Source organism: Anabrus simplex, chromosome 2 (assembly GCF_040414725.1).
Source record: "Anabrus simplex isolate iqAnaSimp1 chromosome 2, ASM4041472v1, whole genome shotgun sequence".
Classification (NCBI taxonomy): Eukaryota; Metazoa; Arthropoda; class Insecta; order Orthoptera; family Tettigoniidae; genus Anabrus; species Anabrus simplex.
Genome location: NC_090266.1, coordinates 10,692,859 through 10,712,530, shown reverse-complemented (window position 1 = coordinate 10,712,530; position 19,672 = coordinate 10,692,859). Strand labels below are relative to the sequence as shown.

Sequence of the window (19,672 nt, the reverse complement as noted above, 5' to 3'; positions counted from 1 at the left end):
CTTCACCAGGAGAAGCCTACATGCCGGTACCGTGCAGGTTCTTTCGATAGGAGTAGGCACTGTGTGTGTTTTAACCTCTCCGTACAATCATGATAGTTTACGTTAGGAACTTACATAGGCTAAATGCTACACATTCCGTGGCAGAGCCAGGAATCGAACTCGGACCTCCGAGGGTAGCAGCTAACTACTGCACTACAGAGGTGGACTATTTCAGAATATTTTACAACCTTAATTAGTACTGTGTTTTAAGAGCTTGAATGGTACTCACATAAGAAGACGTTCGCGAGTTACAAGCCGCTTATCAGTGTCTTCGTTCAAGGTCGAGCCGGAAGATACGTATACAATTTCAGCTAACACATGCATTCCACACAACTCGCTCAGAATGACTGTGCCGATACTTCGAGGACTGTAGGACAAATCTATAGCCTACAGTATGCATGCCTCTCACCCGGTAGTCTCGGGTTCGATTCTCTTGGGGATAAAAATGTGTTTAAATCACATGAATGTGTTGAGTTGTCCTTCCTGATGCAAAACTAGCAGTATGTAACCTCATAGTTTTACGACCGGTTGCCCTTCCTGACAACTCGGATTAAGAATCTGTCGAGAATCGGGGATTTACAGCTAGATGCACTTCTTAGATTTTAAATCACGAACTATTGTTTTACGGCCGGATGCCCTTCCTGACTAAGATTTTAAATCGCAAGAATTTGTTTTTAAGACTAGTCGCCCTCCCTGATGCAAAACTAGCAGTATCTAAGCTCTTGGTTGCCCTTCCTGACAACTCGGATTAAGAATCTGTCGAGAATCGGGGATTTACAGCTAGCTTAGATTTTAAATCACGAACTAACAAGAGCACGTAGAATTTACCGCCACCGGGGCAGCACTGTTCTCTCTGGATTAAAAGCTTTGTTCCCAAACAAGAGCACGTGGAATTTGCCGTCACCGGGGCAGCACGGTGATTAAAGATGGTGGATGACAGCTCTGTCAGAAAAGCACATGGGTTTGTAAAGCATTTAGAATTTGTCGTCACCACATAGAGTGTAGCACGGTGATTAAAGATGGCGGATGACAGCTGCACATGGCTTTGTTTCCACGTGGAATTTGCCGTCACAGGGCAGCACGGTGATTAAAGATGGCGGATGACAGCTGCACATGGCTTTGTTTCTACGTGGAATTTGCCGTCACAGGGCAGCACGGTGATTAAAGATGGCGGATGACAGCTGCACATGGCTTTGTTTCTACGTGGAATTTGCCGTCACCACATAGAGGGCAGCACTGTTCTCTCTGGATTAAAGATGGCGGATGACAGCTGTCAAAAAAGCACGTGAGTATGTTTTCAAACAAGAGCACGTGGAATTTTTCAATTTGCCGCCACCACATAGAGGGCAGCACTGTTCTCTCTGGATTAAAGATGGCGGATGACAGCTGTCAAAAAAGCACATGGCTTTGTTTCTACGTGGAATTTGCCGTCACCGGGCAGCACTGTTCTCAAAGATGGCGAATGACAGCTGTCAAAAAAGCACGTGAGTATGTTTTCAAACAAGAGCACGTGGAATTTGCCGCCACCACATAGAGGGCAGCACTGTTCTCTCTGGATTAAAGATGGCGGATGACAGCTGTCAGAAAAGCACATAGGTTTGTAAAGCACATAGAATTTACCGCCACCACATAGAGTGCAGCACTGTTCTCTCTAGATTAAAGATGGCGGATGACAGCTAACGAAATTGCCCGCAGCACAGTGCTCTATTGATTAAAGATGGCGGATGACAGCTGTCAAAAAAAAAGCACGCGGCTTTGTTTCCCAACAAGAGCACATAGAATTTTTCAAATTGCCGCCACCACATTTCAAAGGTATCTAGCTAAAGAGTACAGCACTGTGCTCTGTTGATTAAAGATGGTGGATGGTAGCTGTCAAAAAAAGCACGTGGGTTTGTTTCCAAACAAGAGCACGTAGAATTTGCCGTCACCACATAGAGGGCAGCACGGTGCTCAAAGATGGCTGCTGTCACGTGGAATTGTCTGCTACCACAGGTATCTAGCTAAAGAGGGCAGCACTGAGGTTTGCGATGCAATATGGCTGCTGTCAAAAAAGCATTTTTCAAATTATCCGCCACCACATTTCAAAGGTAAGTAGCTAAAGAGGGCAGCACTGTGCTCAAAGATGGCGGATGACAGCTGCACGTGGCTTTGTTTACCTCGCGCTAGTTAGGTTAAGTTGGTAGCACTAAGGTTTAGACCCGTCAAGATGGCAGCACTGTCGATGACAGGTGACGAATTTTGCAGCTACTGCGATATAGAGGGCAGCACAGTGCTTTGTAGTTTAAAGATGGCGGATGACAGCTGTCAAAACAGCACGTAGCTGTCAAAAAGCACGTGGCTTTGTTTACCTCGCGCTAGTGAGGTTAAGTTGGTACCACTAAGGTTTAGGTCCATCAAGATAGCAGTACTGAGGTTTGCGATGCGTTGTTGTCTGTCAAAAAGCATGTGGCTTTGTTTACAAATCTGTCAAAAAGCACGTGGCTGTCAAAAAACACGTGGCTTTGTTTACCTCATGCTAGTTAGGTTAAGTTGGCACTACTGGGGTTTAGGCCCGTCAAGATGGTAGTACTGAGGTTTGCGATGCGTTGTTGTCGATGACAGCTGTCAAAAAGCACGTGGCTTTGTTTACAAATCTGTCAAAAAGCACGTGGCTGTCAAAAAGCACGTGGCTTTGTTTACCTCGCGCTTGTGAGGTTAAGTTGGCACTACTGAGGTTTAGGCCCGTCAAGATGGCAGTACTGAGGTTAGCGGTGCGTTGTTGTCTGTCAAAAAGCACGTGGCTTTGTTTATCTCGCGCTAGTTAGGTTAAGTTGGCAGCACTGGAAGAGGCCTCTGGCTGAGGTGGAGGAGGCCACTGGGAGGCCACTGGCTGAGGTGGAGGTGGAGGTGGCCACTGGGAGGCCACTGGCTGAGGTGGAGGAGGAGGCCTCTCCCGAGAGCCGGAGGAGGAGGAGGCGGCAGAACCCGTCTATTATACTACTTTTTTGACATGCTCTATTGGTGAAAAATATCTAATTCCCTCCATGGGAATTCAGAATTTTCCATTCGGAATTACTAGGCGGGCAATAATTCTATTGTGGAGATTTTATCTCCCGTATGCAGTTATCAGACTGTGCCTCATATATAGGCTTCTGATAAGCTCACCTGCATACACCCAGCGTCAGTGGGTAGGGTCTGACACATCCCACTCTGACGAGTCTAGTGTCAGACCTAAGACGAAATGCTGGTTAATAGAGCAAACGCCTGAAAAGCCTTACATCAGATATGTTTTTGACATGCTCTATTGGTGAAAAATATCCAATTCCCTCCATGGGAATTTAGAATTTTCCATTATGAAGAACCTGTCCAGACATGCCATCATGAAGAGCTTGAACCAATTCCACATAACGTTCAGGACATCCAAAATGTCTCAATACTTTCCACATAGCAGATCTTGGTACTGAATCAAAGGCTTTTTCCAGATCATAGAAAAATAATACAGAGGCTGCTGTTGTTCTCTGCATTTTTCCTGGAGTTATCCAGCACAGAAGAGCATATCTGTTGTGCCTCTGGAGGTTCGGAAACCACATTGAGACTCAGGCAAAATCCTCTCTGACATAACTCGGAGCCGGTTTAATAGAATTCTTGCGAGAATTTTACTTACAATTGACAAAAGCGATAAACCAAGATAGTTCCCACATATACTACGATCGCTTTTCTTGAAGATGTAATGATGGTAGCATTCTTCAAGTCATCAGGTACTTCCCGAGTTTCCCAAATCAAGAGGATGATTCCCTATGGGATCAACATCTATATCATCAGAGGATGAGTGTGAATAGGCTAGTCTTCAAGGATATACCTCCATTTTGTATCAGTTCCAGAGGGATGTTTTCAGGACCAGGAGTCTTTCTTGCTTTTAGTTGTTTGAGTCCTTGGTTGAAGTCTCTGTATGTAGGTGGAACTGCCATCTATGGTTGTTGGGGCTGCTGAGGGACATTACAAAGAAAGTCCTCAGCAACGTTGGAGACCGATTTAGAAGTGAACGGGGCGAGTTGGCCGTGCGGTTAGGAGCGCGCAGCTGTGAGCTCTCATCCGGGAGATAGTGGGTTCGAACCCCACTGTCGGCAGCCCTGAGGATGGTTTTCCGTGGTTTCCCATTTTCACACACGGCAAATGTTGGGGCTGTACCTTAATTAAGGCCACGCCGCTTCCTTCCCATTCCTAGGCCTTTCCTGTCACATCGTCGCAATAAGACGTATCTGTGTCGGTGCGACGTAAAACAAACAGCAAAAAGTTAGAAGTGAAGAGATATGTTCCTTCCAACGCTTTAAAATTTCTCCATTATCAGTTAAAATGATGGAGAAGTCAGCAGTCTTTAATCTCCCCGATGAAGATCGAATTGGACCATATATCTCCTTTACGCCAGCATAGAAGTTTTGCAGGTCACGGGTATCAGATAGTCTTTGCAGTTCTTCAGCTTTTTGTTGCCCCCAGTTGTTCTTAATTTCCCTAGTTTGTACCTGACATTTTCCTTCAAGTTCCAAGAAATTTGATTTCTTCACACTGGAAGACGAATCTTGGAGATAGGGTAGGTGGGCTTCCCGTTTGGCATTGATCAGACATTTAATTTCTTCATTATTTTCATCAAACCAGTCCTGTCTTTTTTCCTCACAAAACCAATTGTTTCCCCAGCTGACTCAGCGATGACCTTTTGAAGCGTGGCTTATTCCTGATTTGTACTATCACTGCTGACTGGATGACTAGCCAGTTTGTTTGAGATTGCATTTCTGTAATCTGTAGCAATAGATTGAATTTGAAGTTTAGAAGTAAGGAATTTCTTTCAGGGCAGGTTGTGGATGGATCTTTTAGGTTTGCGACAGATTGAGATTCTCAACCGGGAAAAAAGGAGCTTATGATCTGTCCAACAGTCATCTGCGTTTCTTGTGGTCCTTGTGACAAGGACATCTTCTTATCACAATGCGTGGTGATGACATAATCAAGGATGTGTGCTTTGAGCGAGGATGCATCCAAGTGGTCTTGTAGTGATTAGGCAGGCGGAACTGAGTATTAGTAATGAAGAGTTCATGTTCAGCACAAAAACCAAGGAGCAGTAGACCATTGGCATTACAGTTGCCAAGTCCATGTTTTCCCATCACATTGCCCCATAATTGGTGATCATTACCAACACCGGCGTTGAAATCGCTAAGTAGTAACAGTTTGTCTCTTGATGGTAGTTTGGTGATGGTAGTGTTCAGCAGGTTGGAGAATGGGTCTTTAGCTTCTACATCAGCATCCAAGGTGGGAGCATATGCAGAGATGAGTGTCATAGATTTGGCTCCAGAGAGTGGGATTCGGAGGGTCTAATTCTTTCACTGACTCTGGTTGGAGCTAGCTGATAATCATTCACCAATGTAGTCTTTACAGCAAATCTCGCATCATGAATGCGGTGTTCTCCCTCATCTTTTCCCTTCCAGAAGACTGAAGGGGTGACCCGCTGAGTGCAGCTTCCCAGCCGGCTGAGAGTGACTATCGATATTTAGCCCACATTTTCTAGGGCCTTCCACATTCAGGGCGGACAGAGGTGATCCTAAATACGCCTGCCCAAAACAATGCGGAACCGAATTCCTGAGTAGTCACCGGGTCTCAGAAAGACAACCATCACACATCTGCTGCCAACGTGCAGGTCCAAATAAGCGACTCCAGTTTCACACGAAATCCTGCCTCCACCATCCTTGTCCCATCGCCGCTGGACTTCAGTTGAAGGGAGTGACAGCAGGGAAAAGTGCCACAAGCGGGATTTTGTTTGAGGTGGATCGCAGCTTGCAATAACTGACCCACACACTATGATCTGGGAACTATACCCTGCGGCACAAATGAAATGTGACATGTAGGTTCTAGTACCACAACTGCAACGGACTGCCGCAGACTCAAAATACCATTGAGTTGCGCCTTCATATCCAGTCCGACTGGCATGACCTCATCCGCCTCCACGACCGATGAGAACCACAAAAAGGAGGTTATTTCGTCTGTTTAGCCGTTCGGCCAAAGACACTGATGATGGGTTCCGGTGTCATTACCTACACTGACGGGACCATCACCCCACTAAAAGGGGCTTATCCGCCCGAAGCCGTCGGCCCCTATGGAGGGTCGAGTTATTTACCGCCACTCGGAGTATGATGTTTTTACAGCTGGTTTCAAATTTCAAGCATATTTTTCAAAAAGTGCAAAACAAAAGATCGATGCTATTATCTTCTGAGGCGTCTACTTGCTTAAGAATGTCCCAAAATAAAATATTACTCTTTGATAGATCATATACACGCTACAGTTCATCCAATATGAATTAAAATACAAAAATATAACTTTGCACCTTGAATTTTATCAAGTTCGTCACTTATGATGCTGACCTACAGTCTTTCTAATATGTTGAGCATAAAATGAACACACGCTGTCATGAAAACGTTGATAGTTTAAATGAAAATATTTGATCACTTGCTGTATGTCTCTACAGTTCATTTGAGTTGAAAATAAGATAAAGTTGTGCACTTGTAAACCTAAAGTTCATCTATTAATTCAATGATTTTGAAAAGGAATTGACAGTTTAAAACCAGAACATGAACTTCTCATGAATGATTATAAATTACGAGTCGCTATTCACACGAAGCACTTGTTAGAGCACTGTAATGTAAAAAGTCAGTCAGTTGGATTACTCACTCAGTGTTGGAGTAGTGCTGTACGCCGAGTTGGTGTCCGGAACATCCCGCAGCGTGCAGCCAAGGCTCGAACTCAGCACCGGCGAAGTTCAGTGAAGATACCACGTCAATCTCTCTCGTCGACGTCCCTCGATGGGTACCATAGTTGAAGAAACCACGTAAATCCCACGTTGGAAGCGACGTTCGATGTAGCAGAAACTCGCAGCACTTTGCCAAGATTTCCGTTGTTCATTGAGGTAATGTCGGAACACGGCAAGTTCAATTGACACTATAGAGCTCTCAAATATCACCAATATTAATATTACACACCGGCACAGGTTGTAATGCACAGTTCTATCCTCATATTAATTTTCCGGTGTTGAATTACAATTCACAGTCCATGGTACGGAAACCACGGTTTTTATATACACACAGTTTATGGAATTAGGATTTAACACAGTTCATAATTGTCACTAACTATGTCTGAAGTTCGACCGTAGAATCACAGTCCATAAGCACTTGAAAGATGTTATTAACAACAGTCTCTACCACAGCGTCTGAAATAACAGTGTTCGCAGATTAAGGCGATTTTATGGCTGGATTTACACCACACGAGTCTGTACTACTTAATATAGTCATAAAAGGTCCTTAATTGCACCCGCACACCTCCTGAGTCCCAGACTAGCATTAATCTTAGGGGTGATCAGTTCGAAAAACATAAAAAATATTTAATAAAGAAAATCAAATTTATATATCGGCGCACCAAATGAACACAGGGATGAACGAGGCATGCAAATTAAGGTAACGGGGGACGACTCATTCATGGATACACATTTTAGACTCCACAATAGGACTGGGAAGTGACAACTTAAATTCCATGGGCATACTGGACTAACTACAATAAAAAGATATGGAAACTGTTTCCTATTGAAATTGCAATGAGGAGCAATTTATTCACTTATTTTGCAAACTACACATGACAATTACATTGGGACACTTCCATCCTGAAAAATATATGACATACTACTTGGATTTACCTCACTACTCTGGTAGTGTAAAACATTTGGTGAATTCACCCCAATTGGTTACTGGGGGTCGAATTCACATCCGTATGAGTGGACGTTTCATCGCTGGAGATCTTTCGGAGACGAAGGCATGACAGTAATTATTTACTGTCATCTCCTCGTTCCGTTTGGACATGAGACACTTCCGGTATGTACATTCTGGTGAGCCGGATACCCACCGTGGAAATGTTATCGCCTCGAAAAACGGGAATTTATAGTACGGACAAACTCTAGCCTATTATCTCCAGATTCACAAACATGCCAGGTAGAGTTCATTAACGCAAAGCCTATTTCAATATTTACACTTGTCAATACGACAAGACGTACGGAAAGGTTCATTACTATGCTCTGACAATGAAGACATGTGCCGTCCGTGGGTTATCTTCGCATCTACCGCTAACAATCTTCCCCGTGAAAACCCAATATCTGGTTCAGACCAGTTCGACACATGACTGCCCCTATCATATCCTCCTATGATTATTAAATAATATCATTATCATCCTATATCTGATCATTATCATATTCTGTGATTACCATCAAATATTTTATTATTATCATTAATTTCAATTATAATCCCATATTTGATTATCATCATTTGTTTCCGGGATGATTATATGCTAACCCTTGCTGACGTTTCAAACAACGAGTCGTTCTTCCTCGTAATTTATACGCATACATTTATGATCAGTTTCCTAATAAAATTTTATTTTATTATTATTATTATTATTATTATTATTATTATTATTATTCTTACAATGAATCATCGTCCAAAAATCTTAATTTCCTTTCATCAATTATTATTATTATTCTCAAAAGACTATTGCAAGTTCTTCATCTTCTGCTTCTTCAACTTTTCATTATTATTATTATTATTATTATTATTATTATTATTATTATTATTATTATTATTTCCATCACTGGAGATTATCATTATCGCATCACTTATTCATCATGGGTTTAATATTTTACATTGATCTCACCATAATTATTCTCAAATTAATCGAATAAATTCTTCCTATGATTATTCCTCTTCATATTATTATTATTATTATTATTATTATGGTAATTTAATTTCACGTGTTACACTACCGTTAGCGATATTTATGGTTAAACGCATAAGCTTTTACAATTTCGGTCTACTTTGGCACTAAGCAATTGATTTAAGACAAGATTCACTTGGATCATTATTATTATTATTATTATTATTATTATTATTATTATTATTATTATTATTATTATTATTAAAATGGGAAGTTTGATATTTTGATTTCCACTCTTTAGAATTCGGTCACATATGTTAAATCCCGTTATGAACCCCCAAGATCTGCTTTATATCGGTCGGGGCAACACGGTATTCGGTACCGCAACCTTCAGTTTCGTACTGCCGTTAATTTTATGGGGACACATGTCCTCCCAAGACACATCTCACAACCTATGGCACGTCGCGGCTGGGCAAATACCTCCAATGCCGGCGATTGCTAACTATTCCTTCCTACTCATTTGAAATCCAACTTTTTCTTATTGGAACTCTTCGAACATTTAATTCATAAATTACTCCTCGGTGCGTGGATTCTGCCACTCATAACACCGGAATATGCACTTTATATCATCTTAGGCCTTGAGATTCATCTATTTCATCATTACAAACAGTACGGCTCAATTTTATTTCATGCCGGATTTTCGTCCATCATGACTTCCAACTCTAAATATGGGCTCAAACCACTCTGGGCTTTTAACATATCGTGACCATTCTAATTCACGTGCCTCTATCGCTTTTAAACAAATTTTAATGGTTAATATAAAGTCCAAAAACGTGAAATCAACAATTTACGTACAAATCAAACTTACTGCCTGACTTAAAGTCTTTAACGCTACAGGTTATCTCCACAATGATTATTATTTCCGCTAGCAAACTCACAAAGCATTATCATGACTACGATACTATAACTTGAAAGTGTACGAAATATTATTATTATTATTAATTTACTTTTCTTTGCCAACTCACAGACATTATTATTATTTCTCACTCGCAAACACACCGAGCAGTATTATTATTATATAGAACTTGCGAACGCAGAAAGCGCATAAAGCAGTATGATTATTATTATTTTGACCTTCCGTACGCAACACAAAATTTACTCTCTGGCACTTTCATAATCTGGCTGTCTGGTAGCAAATATTCCTAACTAAAATACAAATAATCACCGCAGTGATTGAAAATCAGATAAATGGGTTAGCACAAAAAGGAATTTAATACTTGAAATGAACTTAAATCAAAGTATTACAAACAGCATGCATTAATTGAGAGAAATATATCCCATATTTACATTATATACAACAAACAAATACTCAATTAATCTAACCCATTATTACGTTAATATACATTAGTTCGTCCGCCTAACAAAAAATAAAATCATGGATTCGGGAGGCGGACCATGTTAAGTAACCATAATTAATCTACATTGAACCCCGTTTAGTCGCGATAACATCCCCAAATATTAAATGTGTGTACTCATTCCTATGTAGAATTCCATTGTCTCGTAGCGGATGAGAAGCCTCATGGCCCCATGGTAATTTTACTCGTACATCATATCGCACTTTATAAATTTAACACAATAAAACACTTCTGGGCGACTACCCATGATTAATACCTTACTAGAGAATTTACACTAATTTATACAAGAATTAAAAAACCACTTATAGGTGCCTCTAGACCCATTACATTTGCACAATTATTCTTCCTTGAGCCCGAATCACACGACGTGGCACATTACGACGAAGTGTCGTTTCATTCGAACCGGCGCGTATCGCGTTCTTTATCCCGCACTTCCTGAAGTATACGATGCCGTCTTGTGATCGCCTCGCTCCTACAGTTCCCTGCTACAGTAATTGTTACACCGTCTATCATGAAATATTTATTTCAGGCTCTGAACACTGCCTTCAAAAAGTATTATCGGCGTCCTGTCGATCCTTTAAATTCCAACACATGAAATGTTGAGAAATGTATTCATTTCACATATAGTGATACTGATAATTTACACTCGATATACTGAATAATTATCACTGTTCCTCTTCACCTTCATGACTACTAACGTACTTTCAACAGATTCTATAATGCGTTTTCCAGTACTGAGTTACAGAGTCACCGTGTCAGCGTATCAAATTATTTCAAACGACTTGTTGATGTGAAGTTCGACTGGTCACAACTGGTGACTGGTAACAACTGGTGATGTGAGGTCCCACTGCTGGTTATTTATGGACGATATGGTTTCCCGCCGGGGTCATCCGTGGTCATCTCATAGGGAGGGGGTTGGTTATCCTAAATCGGCATATGCAGGTGGATTTGGATCTCTTAATTTGTCCCACTTAATACACTGGCGATACACATTCATGTATCGTATTCTGAACTCATGTCGTTCGGTGATCATGGAAATATCGCTTAATTCCTGTCCTCCACCTTTCGCGCGCTAAGTCGGCGTCCCTGATGGCGTGCTCATCTTGACCAATGGCGAGATAGCGTGGGTCATTTCCAAGAATTCATTACTTTAATTTATTACAATTACAATTAATCAACATAGGAATGATACCACAAAAATCCCCCCTATTCAATTCTGTGGTTGGAATAATTTAATTTTTGTTATCGGAGAAGCTAACTGGAGTTCACTCTGAGTTTCTCTTACGTTGGTTTATCTGCGAGCCTCTGATAAATTTTGCCATTTGTGAACACCGCATCGGTTAGTTTAAAATCTCTTCGTTGTCACTTGACAACACAAAATGCCTCGAGGCGTTGGAAATATTGGTACATCATATTCTCCGTATCGGTGATGCACCTGGCCTCGCCCTTGTTCAGAAATAAATGCTCTTTCACTTCCTTATAGTCATTACTTCTGCTGTTTTGAGCTCTAGATTTAATCCTCTTAGCTTATGACCAAGAATATTCTCCCCATTAGGACAGGCTAAACTGTGGCGACGGATTGTCGTGACCACGTCTGGCTATGTCGAAATTCTTCTTTCCACACCAAACTGACACTGTACATAATTTAATATTCCAATATATCTGCATTTATATTATAATCAAGAAATCATAATAACTAAGGCCTATCTCATCCGGGTACATTAGATTAATTGAAATGGTCTCAAATTAGGATTTTAGTTCACCACACGCAATGACTTAGAATATTGTCACAGTTCAAAGATGCAGTTCAGAATTACGTAAAATTGGTAAAGTTCACAATGTCGTATACTGATCAGTAAAATACTTGACACTTCAATTCACTAATTCGATTATAGCCTTACTCCGTTAACAAAATTCTAAGTATTATATCACGACAATTTAGTCGGGTAAACTTTTAGAATATTTTCTTCGTCGCAGCGCGGCAGAAACTTGACTTACGTCTTCGTACTATTTCAACGTGTTCGACTGTGACCATTACTACGTCCTCGCGAATCACGACGGAGCATAGTGTCCTTCATAAATGCAGAACACACTTACGGCACACTGGTTATAGCCTTGGATAATTCTTTCCAAACTTTAACTTACTATATTTCGGAAATCACTGGACTGATTGATCTCAGATTTGCAGTGTTTTACTTCCAGAATATTGGCTACAATTCAGCGTTGGTCTCATGTTAATTGGCCCAGGCGTTAAAAAGTTCATAAAATAAGTTTCGAGAGAATTCAGAAGGGGAGGGAAGCAACGGTGACGTCACTTGAACTTGCTCGACTAGCGCTCTCCCTCACGTAGCGCAGTGAGAACGAGAACCTTCTCTCACACAGCTATTCATGCATCGGAACTTAATTGTATCCTCCTAAATAAAATTTATAACTCGTATGTGCCAGGGCCAATGCCTTCCTGGTACAGTAGTTAATATAGGCTGCTACTACACTACAATACTACTTAGTTGTACAAAATTATTTTTCCTACAACCTAACAGAATGAAAATTGCTGTTAATTACTGAAAACCAAAAGTAATACACAAGAATTACACAATTCTAATTTGCAGTTAAGTCTACCCTAATTACTACAAGAGAATTCTAGTAAGATATTTACTATATATACCACAGATACTACAGATAGTATACTATACACATATCTCACAGTAATAGAATAAACACACTAATTTCTAAAAAGATACTATAATAAACTACAATAATTTTAAACTACGTTCAGACGTGTCCTATTTACAATAGGATCAGGCGAGTTGGCCGCCCATTTAGGGGCGTGCGGCTGTGAGCTTGCATCCGGGAGATAGTGGGTTCGAATCCCACTGTTGCCAGCCCTGAAGATGGTTTCCTGTGGTTTCCCATTTTCACACCAGGCAAATGCTGGGGCTGTATCTTAATTAAGACCTTGGCCGCTTCCTTCCAAGTCCTACGCCTTTCCTATCCCATCATCGCCTTAAGACCTATCTGTGTCGGTGTGATGTGAAGCCACTAGCACAAAAAATGACAATATGTTATTACTAACCACAAATAGAAATGAAAATTGCAATTAGGCCTGAAGTTTGAAATTCTCAAGTACTCAAGGAATACCAACAAAGTTAAACACGTAGACAGATTATTATTATTAGTACTGCTTTACCCTACTACGCTCTAATAGAAATGAAAAGCTGCCTCTGTAGATGAGTGGTAGAGTGTCGGGCTCCGGATCCCAAGATAGCGGGTTCAAACCCGGCAGAGGTAGTCGGATTTTTGAAGGATGGAAAAAAGTCCATTCGACACTCCATGTCGTACGATGTTGGCATGTAAAAGATCTCTGGTGACACATTTGGTGTTTACCGACAAAATTCATTAAATCTCAGCCATAGACGCTCAGGAGAGTCTAGGTTTCGGTTTACTCGGTCTGCCATCTAGTGGGCCTAGAGTAAAACGGAACGTTGAAATTGACGAGCAGACAGCCAGATGGCATCAAATTGAAATGTCTGCACACGGTAGCTGAGGCCATGCGATTATTGTTATTATTATTATTTATAGAATTGAAACCTGCCATTTGGTTAAATGCCAAAGTATCGAAAAGGTTACTGTATACAAAGATAAACAGTAATATAACAGGCAAGATACTGTCTAATATACCGTCTCTACACTACAATTCTCAACTGAAATGTGGTTATATGATTATTACAGCTGGTGGATTACCATTATTTTCCCTACTCCACTGGACGGAGAATAACAGTGTCCTTAAATGCTGAAAAATACAATGGTGTCTACAATAATTTCTCAAAAATACTTCTGTCAAAACTATGCCAGGGACTTGAATTGAAATTATTGGGATATAGGAACTTGATTATTATTAGTTAACCGCTCATAAATACAGTACTGAAAGATCGAGGTTGCAAAATATAAGTTACAGATACTTTAACTACCTAGTCACGACTACAAATGATCGGAATACAAGAATCAGTTGATTTTTATTTACATTTTCTTGAGTACACTACACCCTTTGTTCATGACTGTAGCCAACAATGCAATATTTGAATATGAAGAGCGACAATAACCGATAACAATACGACGACTGTTAACTGTTTCGCCAGTGTAATACTGTATATTCTGTTGCAATTGTTTCTCTAAACAAAATTTACAACAGTATCGCGTTATTTAAAAAAGTTACTATCATCGTGATAGGTGGACAGTTGAACTGCTATTTGAAATACCATGTCAGTTGCCTGCACTAATATAACCACTGGCGAAGTTGCAACTCTTTTTTAATATCCCGTCTTTGTAAGTATTTTATCAACAGACCTACTGATATTTTAATAACAATATTTAAAAAAAGATATTTCTTCTTTCACGCAATCGTAAATTACAGCTTGTAATCTAGTGAACGCTTATGGAACTACTCAGTGTAGAAATTGTAAATAAATGCCACTAATCTCAATTACTACCAACACTAAACACCAATATTTGTGAAACTAAATGTATCATACACACAAAATTGTCTGCATTTCTACAAGTATGAACTACTTCTCTAAGATAATACAGCCAAGCACTCGCTAAACTGCAAGCTCTGAACATAACACAACAACTGGTGTGGCACGTAATTTTAAAGCGAGCAGATTCTTTGTGAGTAAAGACAAAGTATAAAGTTTTGCAGTGCTGATGAACATTAGTCAGCCTATCTATAAAATACTTCCTCTACTTCACGTTTACTATTATCGAATATTTGACTTTTCTTTCATTTTAGGTCAAATTCTGGATGACACCCGCATTTGTGGGCACTGTTTACTTCCCCCTACTTCCAGACTTCTCAGCAACAGTTCCGTGTTCCTTATCTTCCCGCGGTTGTGCTACCTGCATTGACTCTTACAGATTTCTCACCGACACCTGTCCTGAATTCTGATCCTGAATAGAGCCCTTAGCCTGGAATCTCCTTCCCCTTAAAACATTAGGCCACCTTTCCTTCCCATCCCTCTTTTACACCTACTGTATCCTGTACATATTTTGAAGGAGGCCTACTTCCCTTCCTGTCCTCTGAGAGAATCCTAATTATCTCCCTCAAACTTTCCAACTCCTCCCTCATACTCCTTAATATGCCTGGCCACACCCACAGTTCCTACACTCACACTCTTTAGCCATTCTGTACGGTATAATGAAAAGGAAAGGAAAAATAAAATAACTTATTCTGTGCAAAATAAAAATGAAAGGAAAAAAATATTGTCTAGGATATTTCACAAAGATCACAAGACAATTAGGTAGTTAATATAGGCTACTACCACACTACAATAACACTTAGTTGTACAAAATTATTTTTCCTACAACACCCTAACAGAATGAAACTTGCTGTCAATTACTGAAAACGAAAAGTAATACACGAGAATTACACAATTATAATCTGCAGTTAAGCCTACCCTAATTACTACAACAGAATTCTAGTATGAGAGTTACTACAGATATCACAGATACTACAGATAGTATACTACACAAATATTTTGCAGTAATAGAATAAACACACTAATTTCTAATAAGATACTATAATACACTATGATAATTTTAAACTATGTTCCAATATAGTTGGTCAATTATTGGAAATGATAAATTTTCCAGTGTGCTAATTTGGGCTCATCAGTTGGTAATTACCACAACTACCAAGACGCATTGCCAGTGAATATAGTGGAGCCATCAGCAGTGTCAACGTGCTATGAGAGACTTGGCCATCAGATGATATGGATTTTTTATTATTTTTTTAAATTTATTTATTTATTTATTTATTTATTTATTTATTTATTTATTTATTTGGGAAACCAAAACAGGAAATATTGAATAATTGTAAAGACTCTTGTGGTCTTGGACATACTGACAGGAGCATGCAGTGTCTTGCTATACTTAGGGTTCACTATTCAAAGAGCTATGCCAGATTCAGCAAAATATCAACAAACTTCACACTGAAGTTCTGCTGTTCACCAGCATGACAATAAAAACTGCAGAGAGGCATACGAATACACAAAAATTAACAATAAAACAACATAAAATGAAAAATTGATAGGAAGGAAATGTCAAGCTTTGGACTGGAAAAAAATAGAAAAGGGCAGGCAACTTTCAAAACTACATTTTGTTTAATAAGGACATATATTTCAAGAAAATGTCATCATAATTTAAAAATTTAAAGTAATTAAACATTTAAGAGACAAATGGGAACTTCATAGAACATTTCTGATGGGATTTCATCAGTCCACATCTTCACTTCAATGATTTGTTGATCCCCCATCGCAAGGTTCAACACTGCACAAAAGAAATAAAGAAAGAAAGAAAAAGAAAATTAATAAAGTTAAACAGATGAATGTCCCAATGGATACTTTGTCTTTTTTACAAAACAAATATGTTTGAGGAATTCATCAGATCAATATCAAATTTGAGTAATTTGTAAACAATGACAATCATTTAAAAAACAGTGACTTTGTTAAAATGCAACAACTTAACAAAAAAAGGAATTAAAATATACATATTAAATTCAAAAATGAAAATAGGACAGCAAAGGACTGACTTGTATGTCCTAATCTGAGAAACATTATACAATATCGTTGACAGTAAAGTGCTTTAAACATAGTAAGTTGAATTTGAACTGAATAACATTTTCAAAATTTTAAAATGGAAAGGAGCATGGGACACTCATAACATATGTAGGATTGAAAGTTGTTTCAATCTATTATTATGACCAATATTAAACAGAAAAGTTTAGAAACTTTTAAAAATTTAATGAAATTAAACATTAAGGTGCAGGAAGCATTTCAGATTTCTTTTCTGTTATCCACCACAAGTTACATATAATTTACAAAGTTTATTCCACCTACTCAATACTGTACAATAATTGCAATGTCTATAAATACATTACAATATGTTATCAAGGGACTAGCTTCGACCCTACGTGGGTCATCATCAGCCTAAGATACACTTATGGATTTGCCGAAGTCCTAAGACAAAATTACATTGTGGAAATAAAAATGAACTGTGTATGTGATGCAATAATGTACATATAAACTGGTGGAGTGATGAAATGTGCAGATAAAATAATGTTGTACTTATCAAGGACAAATAAAATTTTCAGGTTTTACATCAATTACAATTAGACTGTAAAAATTGTATCACACAATTTTTTTTACAATGATGATTAAAATATGCACTTGTTAGTGAAAAATGAAAACCTACAACCTGTTTTCCAGTCATTGACCGGGTCAGGAATGGAAATGAATGAAGCAGATATAGGCTATTAGTACGATGGGGTCGCCACTCCCAAAATTGTTTATTAATGACTGATAGATGCTATGAAATGAGAATGGAGAGTGTTGCTGGAATGAAAGATGACAGGGAAAACCGGAGTACCCGGAGAAAAACCTGTCCCGCCTCCGCTTTGTCCATTACAAGATATTAGAATCATTCCGTATTGACGGTTTTCACTTTACAATGGCGAAAAATGAAAGTATCCTCCTATTCAATACATCATGTATTCCGTCATTAGACGGAGTAAACAAGTTCAGACATGTTTCGGCTCGTTTGAGCCATCTTCAGTGAAAAAATTAGGGGGGTTGGAAAAATTTACATAATATGAGTTGAAAAAATGCTATAAAACATAAAGAAAGCGCAAATGAAAAAACAAACAAAAGAGAGCCTAGACGGAAACAAAATAGTACAAATATACAATATTTACATCAATATGCAGAGCAAAAAACAACTTAATGCGACAAAATTCAGTGAAACAGGTGTTAATTTGAAATAATAATTGATACTAAAAACTGCGTTAACCTAAGAAACAAGGGAATGAGAAAACAAATGATGCAGATGGAAATGAATAACATGGTGAGGTTGTGGACCTCATAGTTTACAAATTATTAGTTTATAAAAACGACAAAACAGTTTGAAATCGCTGTCAAAATCCTAGTGGAAACCCATCACGTAAAATTGGTCAGGAGGAGAGCGGGAGCAAACATTTTGAGAGAAACCAAGCCTGAATTAACCTGCAGGCGAAAAGCCTGTGATAAGGAGAAAAAACACCTTAAATTTAAGGCTTCAGAAATAGCAGCATTCTTAATATCTTCTCAATCTAGCGGTCCCTTTCTTCATTATTGTTTCATAATGTTGGCTGGTGTTTTGCCTTATTATAGAGGGGTCGGAAGGGCCGCATATAAAAATATGAGAAGCTGTGTTAGGTAGAAGACAGATGCATAGTAAATTGTAGTAATCTAGTGGAAACCGTCAATGAAGTTCTAATGGTGTGCAGTAGGTGGTTGTCCTCTCTAGTGGCCTGGCTTTCTCAAAGTAACGGTCTCGTTCGCGTGATCGAGTCTATTGAGCACAAATCTCACATGGAGTGACCGGGATTTGAACCACGGTATCCAGCGATGAGAGGCTGACGCACTGCCGTCTGAGCCACGGAGGCTCCGCACTTGTTAGTGAATACTCTAAAATTGCATTTTAAAAGTGTAAAATGCCAGTTGAATGCAAAGTCCAGATACTTCTATTGAGTTCTAAATTTCGGGTGCATCTTCAGTTTCTTAAGTAAAGTGTAGTTGAAGATCACGTGTACTTTCAGTGTGTGATTTTTGGTGCTATTCTATAAGATCTAAGAAGAAGTTAAGTATCACAAGTATTTCAATACAAACTGTATAGTATCAAGAAACCAATTCACTCATTAACTTCAACTTCGAGTTTGCATTTCGGTCAACAAAGGTAGACATTTTAACTCACCGCCATCTGATCTAATCTGATCATCATGCCTGATGCTGGTATGCAAATCATCAAGGAATACACTGGATGGAAAATTGTAAGTTCCCATGGAGGGAATTAGATATTTTTCACCAATTGAGCATGTCAAAAACATATCAGATGTAAGGCTTTTCAGGCGTTTGCTCTATTAACCAGCGTTTCATCTTAGGTCTGACACTAGACTCATCAGAGTGGGATGTGTCAGACCCTACCCACTGACGCTGGGGTGTATGCAGGTAGAGTTGGGTCGTTCATGAACTAAGTAGTTCATTTGAACGACTCCTTTATTTGAACTGGCACGAGTTCGTTCAAATAATTTGAATGGGTCGTTCACGCAAGCATACAGAATGTTAGAGGACGAAGACCCAAGCAAGTACCATCTATTGTAGAATGTACGTACTAGCTGGCGTCTCGTTCATTTGAACGACTTCGTTCATTGAATGAAGTGGGGCGAGAGCTGATTCCATGAAGACAGCACAAAAGAACTACCTCATTCATTTAAACTACCTCATTCATTTGAACGTCAAAATAAGCTCGCACATAAATGGCCAATGGCGTGATGTGTAAATGATCACATGACAGCACATCTCCTCTCACGCTTCTCAATTGGCGGCAGCGCTGTGCGTTGGGTACTTGTTTTCTGTTCGTGCTAGGACAATCAAATTCTAAGTTCATAGAATGTCGTACCGGTACTTGCCTGCTAGGTA

At 39.4% G+C, this 19,672-nt stretch overlaps 1 protein-coding gene across 5 annotated transcripts in view; it reads right to left on the bottom strand.

Annotated features, from left to right (window-relative positions):
• LOC136863898 (WD repeat-containing protein 89) overlaps positions 1-19,672 on the bottom strand; it is a 429,002-nt gene that overhangs the window by 33,739 nt on the left and 375,591 nt on the right. For 4 of the 5 annotated variants that reach the window (XM_067140308.2, XM_067140305.2, XM_067140307.2 and 1 more), the window contains one exon: positions 16,317-16,487. The exons of the other annotated variant lie outside the window; for it this stretch is intronic. In XM_067140308.2, coding sequence (XP_066996409.2) covers positions 16,482-16,487 — 6 coding nt within the window. In that variant the 3' untranslated portion in view covers positions 16,317-16,481. Of the gene's footprint in view, positions 1-16,316; positions 16,488-19,672 lie in introns of those variants that run through there. 5 annotated transcript variants of the gene reach the window in all.